Source organism: Platalea leucorodia, assembly GCF_965183815.1.
Source record: "Platalea leucorodia genome assembly, chromosome: 3".
In the NCBI taxonomy this organism is placed as follows: Eukaryota; Metazoa; Chordata; class Aves; order Pelecaniformes; family Threskiornithidae; genus Platalea; species Platalea leucorodia.
The window spans coordinates 124,134,343-124,146,945 of NC_138825.1; the positions used below are offsets into that span (position 1 = coordinate 124,134,343).

General features: G+C 54.8%; 1 protein-coding gene across 1 annotated transcript; it reads right to left on the bottom strand.

Annotated features, from left to right (window-relative positions):
• Positions 1–344: 344 nt before the first annotated feature.
• Positions 345–9,804, bottom strand: MCM3 (minichromosome maintenance complex component 3; the record flags this gene model as incomplete). Its single annotated transcript, XM_082305220.1, has 17 exons — positions 345–543; positions 782–857; positions 1,221–1,303; positions 2,284–2,387; positions 2,609–2,749; positions 2,899–3,049; positions 3,380–3,506; positions 3,694–3,868; positions 4,393–4,601; positions 5,303–5,434; positions 5,988–6,141; positions 6,845–6,953; positions 7,347–7,585; positions 8,273–8,403; positions 8,700–8,908; positions 9,412–9,524; positions 9,724–9,804. The coding sequence occupies 17 exons, from the start codon at positions 9,802–9,804 to the stop codon at positions 345–347; spliced, it is 2,433 nt and encodes an 810-aa protein (XP_082161346.1).
• Positions 9,805–12,603: the final 2,799 nt, after the last annotated feature.

Below are 12,603 nucleotides of genomic sequence, written 5' to 3' on the forward strand. Positions count from 1 at the left end.
CAGATTTTTTTATTCAAAGGCTGGAACTGTTACCACCAAAGCTAAAAACAATACATTAAGAACACTGATAATTTGCACATAAGTTTTTCCTTTCAGCTCTTTGCAGAAACAAACCTCTTCCCAAATACTCCAGTTTGGAGGCAGCAACAGTAAGAGAGCTTCCAGAGCTCCTGGCTTTTTTGGTGCCAGCAATGCACAGCGAGGAAGGACTGTAAAGTGCACAGACTTGAGCTCTCCAAAGTTCAGCTCAGCCAGATGACGCGTTCAGGAGAGAGTTGAAGGCAAACACAAAGAGTCTCCAGACTGAAGAGTCCACAAGAACTTGGCCTCTTCCACCCAGAGGCTCAGATTAAGAAGATAATGTCATCAGACACCATGATCTGGTTGTCATCTTGCATGTGGGCCAACGCCACCTTCACTTCAGCCAGTGAGAAGGGCTCAGGGTTGTCGCGGTTGATGGATTCCATCACGTTCTTCAAACCCACGGACTGGGCGTGGGAAGCTTTGAAGACTTCCAGGAGAGCAGCCTTGAACGCTTTCAACCTGGTCAGGGAAGGCGAGAAGTAATCACCCTTGGAGACCACACATACAAGTCCTTCCCCTTCCTTCCCAGCCCAGGATCCACCAGTCCTTCCCCATTCCAGTGGCACCCAGCAGGAAAGCAGAAACCGGAGCTGGGAGCAACCACCACAGATGCATCTCCAGCATCGGATAACAGCTTGGCCCCACCAGGATGGGGTGGGACACGCAGGGACAGATGCCTCCTCCAGTGCCCACTCACCTCGGCTCAGCCAACTCCGGCTTCTTCGCTTCGGCAGCGGCCGAGGCTTCGGGCGTCTTTGGAGTGTGTGCCTGGACTGGAGCAGAAGAGAGAGTTACCTTCAACCTGCCTGGTGTCCAAGCACCCAGAGAGCAAAAGCACTTGGCCTTAGGATAGGGTGGGCGATGCCAAACTCCCTCACAACGTTGTTACTTCTGCAGCACTTTGGAAGTGGACAGAAAAAAAATAACCGGCAATACTAACTCTCCTGTCCCACACGGCCATGGAGGGTTTAAAAAAAAAAAATTCACCTTGATTTGTGGGGCTGGATGGTGCTGCACTGCAGCAGGGATCCCAAGTGACCCCAAGGCATTGCTGCTCCCAGGGTGTGCAGACCCACCAGGGCAGAAGGCAGCAGCACCCTCAGGAGCCAGGTGCCACCAAAACCCCAGGGACTCACCCTCTGGCATCTCCTCCTCGGCATCACTGAAGTCATACGGGTCGTAGGAGTCCCCCTCGCCTCCTGTGCGTGCCTTCTTTCTCCTGGGTGGGGGAAGAAGATGTCACCCCTCCTCCATCCAAACCACAGACCTCAGGACCACCCCGCAAACCCCAAGCTCCTGGAGATGTCTGGCCAAGACCATGCAGGGTACCTGCAGCTCACAGGTAAGCCACCCTCCAGCCACAAACCCCTGCCCATGGCACGGGACCCAAGCCAGCACCAGCCCTGGGGGTTGGGGAGTGTCATAGGATCACAGAAGGGTTTGGGGTTGGATCATCTGCCATGGGCAGGGTAATTTTTTGGTAGATCAGGTTTGCTGAAAGCCCCATCCAACCTGACCTTGAACACTTCCAATGATGGGGCATCCACCACTTCTCTGGGCAACCTGTTCCCGTGTCTCACTACCATTACCACAACAATTTTTTCCTTATTTCCAATCTAAGTCTACCCTCCAGGCGGGGTCTCACGAGAGTGGAGTAGAGGGGCAGAATGCCCTCCCTCACCCTGCTGGCCACGCTGCTTTTGGTGGAGCCCAGGAGACGGTTGGCTTTCTGGGCTGCAGGTGCACATTGCCAGCTCACGTCCAGCTTTTTATCCACTGGTATTCCCAAGTCCTTCCCTGCAGGGCTGCCCTCAATCCATCCATTCCCCCCAGTCTGTAGTGATACTGGGGATTGCTCTGACACAAGCACTTGACCTTGCGCTTGGCCTTGTTGAACTTCACAAGGTTTGCACAGGTATTAAATAGTATTGGTCCCAGTACAGACCGGTAAGGGACACCACTCGTTACTGATCTCCATTTGGACATTGAGTCGTCAACTGCAACTCCTTGGAGGTGGCCACCCAGCCAGTTCCTTATCCATGAAATAACGATGTCCCTCTATTACAAATTGGTGGGGGGCGATCGACTAAGTTGAGCAAAACGTGGAGTATTTCCCCAATGCCAGCACTGCCTGCCACAACCTCAGAAGAGGCTGGTGCTCCTCGCATGACATGCCCTCTCCCTTGCTCTGGCTCCTACCTCCTTGTCCTGCGCTCCTCCTTGGGCTGCGACTCCTCGTCCTCCTCCTCAGTCTCCGAGTCGTCCTCCGCCTGCTTTCTCCGCTTCTTCTCCTTCTCCAGCACCTGTGTGGCAAACGACAGGATGAACTCAGGCCCTTTTTCTACTCAAGCTGCTTTTCAGGGGCCAACCCTGAGGGACCCAAGACCCCACCACTGCCCCATCTCCGTGCCGTCACCAGGAAAGAACCCCACCAGCAGCCCAGGGTGCTCAGCCTGCACCAAACCCACCTCTTTCAATGATAATTTGAGGACCACCCGAGCATCGAGGGACACCTTCCCCCCACCTTTTTGAAGTAGGCGAACTGCACCAGCTCCAAAGCCGCCTCGGCGTCCTGCAGATCGACTGTCTTGTTCATCCTGGCCTTGGCGTGGGCCGTGGAGAGGCGGATCAGGGTCTCCAGCGTACGGGCTGTGACTGGGGAGGTCTGGTGGGGAACAGAGAGAGGTGTCTCCAGGAGGCTGAACCCCACTGCAGTATCCCACCAAGGGTGGAAGACACCCGTAAGGGGAGAGGGGAGCCTGTGCCTCAGTTTCCCTCCTCCTGGCCTGAGAGGGAGCTGCCTCCAGGGCTCACCCTGGCAATGTCCGAGTTCATCTGGCTCTGGCTGCGCAGGCGGGAGTACTCCTCCGCTATGTAGCTTGCTGACTCCTGGGTCAAGACGGGCTTAATCATCTTTGCTACGTGGATGTACTTCCTCATGAACTCCATGCTGACAATCTTCTCCCTGCGGGGAATGTGTACGGACCCGTGTCCTCCAAGGTGGGGACGAGGCAAAGGGTGTTTGGAGAAGTGGGCTTCCCACTTTTTACCCTTCACGGGTGTCCAGGCACATGGGGAATTCGGCTCCAGGAGATGTTCCCCACCTGCCTGTCATGACAGATCAAGCCCAGAGCAGGGCTCCCTCGGCACCCTGCCCGCGTACCTCCCCACGGACCACCCGGAGCATCGCTGGCACCAGCAATCAGCCACTGCCTGGATACTCAAGCCAAACCCATCAACTCCCAGTGCTGGAAACCCCCAGAGAGCTCCAGAGGACACGTGATGGGGGACTCACTTGCGGCGGTTGGGCCCGTGCAGGAGGTCATCGTGTTTCTCATACACTTGGAGCTCCTGTTCCTCCTCCTGCACAAAGTCGGGGTCCTCCGTAGCCAGGATCTCCACGGCACTGCCCAGGGGCATGGCTGGAGAGGGGAGGGTCACAGAGAACGGGCTTTTAGCCTCTTGCAGCATTGCTGGAGCAACTTCCAAAAGCAGCTCTCAACAAAGCCAGGGATGCTGAACCCAATGAGCTGTCACCAAGAGGTGACAACCTGCCAAGGAAGGACAGGACTGAGCAACAAGGCAGCTGCACAATTACAAGCAACTCACCGTCCCCATCCTGCTCGTTGGGGTTGCGGTAGCGGTGCATCCGCAGGACGTGGTCCGAGATCTCCCTGTCCTGCTCGGGGTCCATCTGGTCCAGCACGATGAAGAGCAGGTCAAAGCGAGAGAGCAAGGAGTCCTGCAGGCCAATGTTCTCCATGGGCGTTTTGTACTGGTCATACTGCAAGAAGATGAGATAAAGGGTTACAGGAGACCCTCCCGGGCCAGTCTTGCCTGCCAGGGAGGCTGGGAGGACCTCCACGGGCCAGGCCTTAGAGGATGGGTGCCCAGGCAGCTGGACACCACACTAAACCCAGCCTGCTGCAGCAGTAAGGCCTCTTTTCCCTATCCTGGAAGGTGGGTGTAGCTCTCATTTGCAAGGAAAACATAATTTTTGTTATTCCAGATCAGACATCAAGACTGAGGCTTGTCAACAAGATGAGGGTCCACTGGGCTGCCCCAAGACACCCAGGCAGAACTGAGCTGGGGTGAGAAACCCCACGAGCCCCCCTCTCCTCCAGGATGGCCACGAGCAGCAACAGAGACCAAACCAACCAGATCTTTGCTGCCCCATAGATCCCAGTCCCAGCAAGAACCAAGTCACTGGTTTTGGGGGGTGTTTTGGGTTTTACCAGCTGCCTCCTCCATCAAGACAGCTCCCAGCATCCCTCCCTATGGAGGGGACCAGCAAATGCCAGCACTCACCCGGCCATAGACAGGGTTGGCTGCTGCCAGAACGCTGCAGCGGGAGTTGAGGCGGGCATGGATGCCAGCCTTGGCGATGGTGACACGGCCCTGCTCCATCACCTCGTGGATGGCTGTGCGGTCAATGTCAGACATCTTGTCGAACTCGTCAATGCACACCACCCCCCGGTCGGCCAACACCATGGCCCCTGCTTCCAGGCGCCGTTCACCTGGGATGGGGTGGGAGAAAAAGAGGGTCAACCACCATTCAGCAGTCCCATTTATCTCCCTCCCCACTGTCCTCCTCCACCGCAGCCCCTGTGACTAGGCTAAGCTCAAAGAGCAGCAGCAACCTTCAGGGTTGCCCATCTCCTACCCAACTTGACAGCAGAAGGAGGACGCTTAGGATAAGAAGCAAGCCCACGAGGAAGACGATAAGATCCAGGCTGCTGCTAGCCCTCACATGGGATGCACCACATGGGTTGTGCCCAGAGAGGTTTAGACTGGATACTAGGAAAAATTTCTTCACTGAAAGGGCAGTCAGGCACTGGCACAGGCTGCCCAGGGAAGTGGTTGAGTCTCCATCCCTGGAGATATTTAGAAGATGGGTAGACGTGGTGCTTAGGGACATGGTTTAGTGGTGGGCTTGGCAGTGTTAGGTTAACGGTTGGACTTGATGATCTTAAAGGTCTTTTCCAACCTAAATGATTCTATGATTTTGAGTAGAAGAGGAGTAGAGAAGACCACCACCTAACAGAGGTGGAGAAAATACCCCTAAACACCACTAACATTGCCATAAAGCTTCTGGGTGGAGCAAGTCCTGCAAGCGTCACTGCAGAATGAACAGCAGCCCTGGGTCTTGCAGAGTCCCTCCCAGGTGTTAACAAGCATCCCTCTGCAAGCTCCCACCAGGAACCAACCCGCTCCTCACCGGTTTCTTGGTCCGTGGTGACAGCGGCAGTCAGGCCAACACCGGAGGAGCCTCTGCCAGTGGTGGGGATGGCGCGGGGCGCGGTGCTGAGCACGTACCGCAGCAGCTGAGACTTGGCGACGGAAGGGTCTCCTGAAATGGAGAAGACTGCGTTTAGTAATCACACATCACCTGGATAACGTGTCCAGTTTGGGGCTCCTCAGTGGGGAAAAAAGAAGGGGACGGAGAAGTGGGTTTGTTCAGCCTTCAGAAAGGAAGGTGATCAGATGATCTCCTTGCCTTCCTCAATGACCCAATGAGAAGAAATAGAGAAGATGGAGTCAGAGTTTTGAGAGGTGGATGGTGACGGGACCAGAGGCAAGAGGGACAATTTGGAACACATGAAATCCCAATTGGATGGCAGAAGAAAAAGAAATCTCCTCGAAGGTGGTCAAACACTGGGATAGTGGCCCACAGAGGTCATGGGATCCCATCCTTGGAAATGTTCAAAAACAACTGGACAAGCCCCAAAGCAACCTCATCTACCAGTGACCCTGGCTCTGCCCTGCGCACATGCTTGGACCAGAGGCCTCTGGAGGTCCCGCCTAACCTCAATTACTCTATGAAACTAAGTCCAGGAAAATGCTCCTTCATCTCACCCCCCGACAACACCAACTGAGGGTGCCTCTGCCTAGCCTTTCCAGACCTATCAGCAAGATGTTGATGTCTCCTCGGATGCGGCTCCCGTTCTCCAGGACCTTCTCCACCCCTCCGAGCAGCATGCAGAGAAGGGCCTTCTTGATGTACTCGTGCCCATGGATGCTGGGAGCCAGGGACCTCGCCAGCTGGTCAAAGATATCCTAAGGCAGAAGAGACAGTGCATGGCCCATCAGATGGGCTGTAGCAAATAAGAAGAAGGAGCAATACTCCACAAGTCCATTTCAGCACAAAAAAAGGAGCTTATTTCTATCACAGAACCACATGGATGAAAATTATTTAGAGAGAAGACCGTTTGCTGGAGTTTTTTTTTTAATGGGGCTCTGAAGTGCCAGACCATCCTGACTGTCAGTCACCCAAGCAAGCACTGGAAGCAGCAACCCCTGCGACAGCAAGGCTTTCTCCTCTCCACACTATGAAGCAAAGGCCTGAGCATAAGATCAGGCTAGGGCAGACCTCCATATCTCATTCTGGATTTAGGTTTGAGGAGGAAAGAGGGAGGTGTTTCTCCTGCAGAGGAAATTCTCTGGCAACCAGCTGGCAGGGTCAGGACACACACAACACAGACAGATCTCTGTCTCAACAGCTATGCACAGCAGAGCTGCCAGCAGGCAGGAAGGATACTCCACTACCAGTACAAAAGCAGCAATAAAAAAACCCAGGACCTGATCAAAGCCTAAGCAGAAAATGCAAAGAAAGAGAGTGGAAAATCCAGCAACGTTGCTAAGAGGGTTGAAGAGTTACTTGCAACCCAACAAGACAGCTCTTTAGCCACATGCCAAGCCTTAAAGCTGAAAACCTCATGCTCTGATACAAGCCTGCCTTCTAGATGTAAGGCTTAAATACCTTGGAGCGACTCTTGCTGAATCTCTTGATCTTGGCCACATCAGCAGCAGAGTAGAGAGGTCGGATATCTTTGCTCATCTGTTTCACATGGCAGGCAATGAGGATAGTCCTGGAGAAGGGACACAGCCACGATCAGGTCTGCAAACCCCAGAGCCTACGAGTCACAGCAACAACACAGCAGAAACTTCCACAGGGTCATCATTTGCTCTAGGAAGTCCTGGAGAGGGATGGAAAGCTTCAAGAGCTGTAGCCTCCCCTGTCTGACTGCACAGGGCCATCAGTGGAGCATCTTTAAGAGCATCCAACCCTCTCTGTGCACAGCTGGAGCTCACAGCTACAAACTGGTGCTAAGGAGCAAGGTGCAAACCACTTCCAAGTGATTTGAGCCAGTGTTTGACCCAGCTCTGCAATAGCCACCTGCCTGCCCTAGATCTCATCTTCCAGAGATGTGGCCTGACTAAAAAGGGTGGGAGGGCTGAAGTCAAGACAAAAGAAGGCTCACCTGAAAGTCCCTGAAGTGTAACCTCCTTTCTTTCCTGGCAGGCAGCGGTACGTCCCCACCACCTGGATGCGGTCCCCAGGCTTCACCTTGTCCACCAGGTCATCATCCAGAATGACATCCACCGAGCGTGGCAGCTGCCCTGCTGGTGCCTTCTCAGGCATCTCCTGGATGGTGATGGTCTGATGGTCCTTGTAGACGGAGAGTCCAAACTCTGTCTCCAGGGGGTTATTCTCTTCATCCTAGAGGAGGAACCCCAATAGAAAGACTAGCACCATTTTTCAGGAGCATGGGGAGAAGAGCAGTGGGAAGACAGGCTGCATCACCCAGCATACACAAGACTGCTGGAAACGGTTGCTTTATCAGGATTGACGGAGGCTGGTGTTCACCAGCTCCACAGCCCCCCCAGTCTAAAGCTGCCAACACCCATCACTACTGGTACATTAGGTCTTTCCAAGCCCTGTCCCTGCTGCAGGCAGTGGTGACACACCACCCATGCAGCAGGCTGTGTACACAACGGGGACAAAGCTCAGGTCAACCTTCCTGCATTCACAAATACAGGGCAAACCCTCTACCCAAGGGTGCTTATACCCTCCAGGACAGCACAGGCATGCCCACGCTGACCTGGGCCCCAGGAGTCGCAAGACTGGCTGACAACCCCCCAAGAAGCCATGCTCCAGCAGAACCAAGATCATATCTAACAGCTGAACTAGCAGGTCTGGAGGCCTTGTGTCCAACAGAGACTTTCTTCACATGTTCCCAGTAGCTCTCTGGAACTGTCACATGTGTAATGTGTCCTCTCTCTACTCCGTGGGCTATGTTGGCAAAGGGAGAAGGGATGCACAGGGATTTGAGATCCTGGGCTCGGAGCTGGCACATTCTCCCTAGAGGAACCTGCTGATGCTTCCCACAAGGCTGCTTCACCTCACCTTCGTAGGGTAGACAGAGCTGGATGGGAAAGCATCCAGGGAGGTCATGTCCGTGTATCGGCGCTCAATAGTCTTCTTGGTAGCTGGACAATAATGGACGCTCCGGACGATCTTTGGACGAACCAGAGAGCCTGGGGTTGGAAGAAACAGGAGTTAGGGGCAGGGATGTCCCACCCATCTGTCAGCAGACAGTCCCCAACAGGTTCTCCCCCGCTAAACTGCACTTGGGACACAACCCGCTGTCAACCACAGCCAGGATTTGCTGAGCTCAAAGACCATGCCAACGCTCAAGACCTTCTGCCAAGCCCCCTGCTCCCTTCACCCAGGTTGCCAGGACATACCATGGCTCCTGGTGGACTCCAGCCCCTCCGCAGCAAACACCTGGACCCACCACCCCCAAAGCCCCTGGGTCTTCCCCTGGTCTCACATTTTGTCACGATGCCCTCCACGCAGACAATGCAGCTGAGGAAGCAGGCTGTCAGCGTCCGCGGCGACACGTGCTTGGAGCCGAAGCTGCCCTCCAGCCCGATGTAGAAGTCCTCGTACTGCTTGGCGTAGGTGGCATCGACGGAGGCAACGAAATCCTTCAGGGCGCGCTGGAAGGCGATCAGCTCCTCAAAGGCGTTGCTCAAGAGCCTGCAACAGAGGGATGTGACGATGCGGACCGATCAGCAGCCCCTTCTGCCTTCCTCCTCAACACCTACCCATGCCTCCATGTGCTCTGCTAGTTTATTAGGAGCAAGAAGGGAAAAAAAAAAAAACCAAAGCCCGTCCTAGCTCTGTGTCAGGTTCACTGCCACCAACAGTCAGGAGCTGAACAAACCCAACCCCATCTGAAAAACCTCACGTGTCCCTGAGCAGACTGGCAAGCCTGGTCCAAAATATCCCCAAGCATCCTAAAAAAGATTATTTATATCGTGCAATCAACCCCAGCTTGCTGAAGAAGGTTTTTTCCAAATCATGGGTTTGCAAGCTTGGAAGGGATGGGTGCCATGGAGGGAGAGGGCAAGTCTTCCTTTTACACTGGGGACAAGGTTTGGCTCTTCCTTGGCACAGAGGGCCTGCAAAACCAGGGCTGGACCTCTGAAATCCCACCCAGGGCAGGGTGCCAAAGGCAAACCCCGCCGCCCCACACCAACCTGTTGGCCCTCTTCTCGTTCTTCCGCCGCAGGTCGTTGATGCTGACCAGCAGGCGATACTGGTTGTCGCTGATCATGTCCCGGACTTTGCTGTGGTAAATCCCTTGATCTTCCTGCAGAAAGGGGTAGGGGGAAAAACCAAAACAAAACCAAAATAAAAAACTAACTCACTTTGCATGAGGCATCCCCCCTCCAGGTACTGATTCCTGCAGAGCTCGCCTCCCCTTAGCCCCACCGACCAAGCAGGCGGGGGGCACAGGGACCAAGTGCTCCCCCACCCCCGGGGGCATGGAGCCCCGCTCCCGGCCTCACCTCATCGTCCAGAAAATCGAGGTAATCTCGCTGCGCTTCCCGCAGCTCCGCGTCCTCCAGCCCGCCCGCCGGTGCCGCCATGCTGCCGGCCGCTCCGGGAGGCCGCGGGGAGACCGTGGAGATCCCGCAGCCGCTGCCGCTGCAAGGGGGAAGGCGGTGGGAGCCGAGGGGAGCCGGTGGGAGCCGAGGGGACCCGGCCTGGCCCCGGCAGCGCCCGCGGTCCGGCCCGCCGCGACCCGATCCCCCCCCGCTTACCGCCGCGCCGCCGCTTGGCGCCAAAACCGGGAGCCTTTCGCGCCACCGAGCGGGAGTTCCGGCCCCCTCCCGCCCCCTCGGCGCTTCTCATTGGTCAGTACCGCCCCGCGCCAGCCAATGGGGCAGCGATAGAGTGACGCGCAAGAGCTCCGGCCTATCAGCGCGCGGGGGGGCGGGGAGCCGCGGGGAGCCGCCCTCCCCTGCGCCCGCGTGGGCGGCGCCAGCCCCGGCGCTTGGAAGTCAGCGGCTGGTTGCAAATACCGTTTTATTAAAAAGAAAACCCAAACAAAACACAAACAAAACCCCCAAACCACCTTTTATTTTCCTACTGCATTTCGGGGAGCTCCGTTTCAGGGTGTTTTTGCCCCAAAATGTCCAGGCTAGGCCTCGCTTTTCCCTTTCAGATGGTGGATGAAGCCCAGGAGTTGGGGCTGAAGACCCAGAAGCGACAGGTCCCGTGGCTTTTGCAACGAAAATGGTGATTTTGGATGTGTTTTCGGCGAGCTGTTGCAGGCAGAAATCCCAGGAAAGCGGGGACAGCGGTGCCGCTCCGCACGGGGAAACCGGCCGCTCCCCCTTAAAAAATATTTTCAGTATCCCTTAAAAAAATCCTCATCTAAACTCTGTTTAAAAATAGAAAAAGAATAAAAAGCTAGGCAAAACTATTTTGATCAGCAAGGCATCGCGGACATCCAAACTTGGCTGTGTCCGCTGGATGATATTAGAGCTAAAATCAGTTTTTTCCGGGGTTGGTAGTAAATATTCACCCAAGGGCCGTTGGGCCGTGCAAAACGCCGAGGCAGGAGCGTTCCCGCTGCCCGATCTGTCCAGAGGGAGCCGCTTGCATTCGTGTTTTTGGAAGAAAAGAAGGAAACAGCCCCTGCCTGGATTCCCCTTTTCCCTTTGGCCGGACCAGATCCCTCTAAAATCGTTGGAAATGATACCGGTAACGGCTGTGGCCGGGTTAGGGCAGACAGGCGAAGCCCAAGCCCTGGGTGTTTGTCCTGCTGACGTGAGATTTTCTCGCGTCGTTCTGCATCAAAGCGAAAGTTCAGATTTTCCTTCTCAGGCGTTTGGGCCCTCCTCTGGAATAACTTGATGGAGTATTAACTTTGGCAGGTTGGCAGGAATGAAGGATCTGTGCTCTGTTGCTGTTTTCTTTCCTTTTTGTTTTTCTTTTTTTCCTTTTTTTCCTTTTTTTTCCTTTCTCTTTTTTCCCTTCTTTTTTTTCTTGTTTTTTCTTTCCCCCCCCTCCCCAATCTTCCAGATTGTTCTGCTAACTCCAGAGCTGCCCTCCGCAGCCAGAACAGCCTCCCTGCCTCTGCTGCTCCTCAAATCCCCCCCTTCCCCTGATTTTCTGGCGATTTCTCGTTTTCATTGCAGCTGGTGTGAGCGGGGGCAGCAGGAGGAGGAGGGAACAGAGAAAGCCACACTCATCAGGTCACTTCAAGATATTTAAGTGGGCACATCAGCTCTGAGGATATAAACTGGCTGGAGGAATCAGTCTGCGCAAGTCCCCGAAGGAAATATAACATATTCTATATAAGTTGTCAGAACCTGAGATGAAATTTCACTTCCAAGGCAGTTTTTCTCTCTCTGCAGTAGACAGACTCCTAAATTCAGCAATGAACACAGTCTGCGTGCTTTATTGCAGATGAAATATGGATGGAAAAGATGAAATATGGATGGAAAAGATAAAATATGGATGAAAAAAATAAAACACGGATGCAAAGCAACCCGTGAGTACAGCTGGCAGTGCACAGGGTGGGATTCAGACACATGTATCTAGATCGCAGATAGATCTCACCTCCATTTAGGTGGTCAAAATGAATCCCAGCCCGTAAAGATGTTGTAAATCACGGCGGTGCTCCTCCTGCTGAAGACAGCGAGTTCTGCGTGAAGAGAGCTGGCAGGGACCCATCGCTCCTGACCGCAAGGTAACGAGAGCTAGGGATAAAAATAGCCGTCCGCGGTTACTCATGACAGCGCCCTATAGCAACTGCTGCCCTGCGGTGGCTCTTGCCTGAATAATTAATTGGAGCAGGTCAGGCCAGGGAGGACAAAGGGATGGAGATGGAGAATGTGCGCTGGCAGCCCAGAAAGCCCAGCGTCTCCTGGGCTGCATCCCCCGCAGCGTGGCCAGCGGGGCGAGGGAGGGGATTCTGCCCCTCTGCCCCGCTCTGGGGAGACCCCCCTGGAGCCCCGCGTCCAGCTCGGGGGTCCTCAGCACGGGAAGGACATGGAGCTGTTGGAGCGGGGCCAGGGGAGGCCACCAAAATGGTCAGAGGCTGGAGCACCTCTGCTGTGGAGAAAGGCTGAGAGCTGGGGGTGTTCAGCCTGGAGAAGAGAAGGCTGCGGGGAGACCTTATTGCAGCCTTTCAGTACCTGAAGGGGACCTACAAGAAAGCTGGAGAGGGACTTTTTACAAGGGCACACAGTGATAGGACAAGGGGTAATGGCTTTAAACTGAAAGAGAGTGGATTTAGATTAGATAGAAGGAAGAAATTCTTCACCATGAGGTTGGTGAGGCACTGGAACAGGTTGCCCAGAGAAGCTGTGGATGCCCCATCCCTGGAAGTGTTCAAGGCCAGGTTGGATGGGGCTTTGGGCAACCTGGTCTGGTGG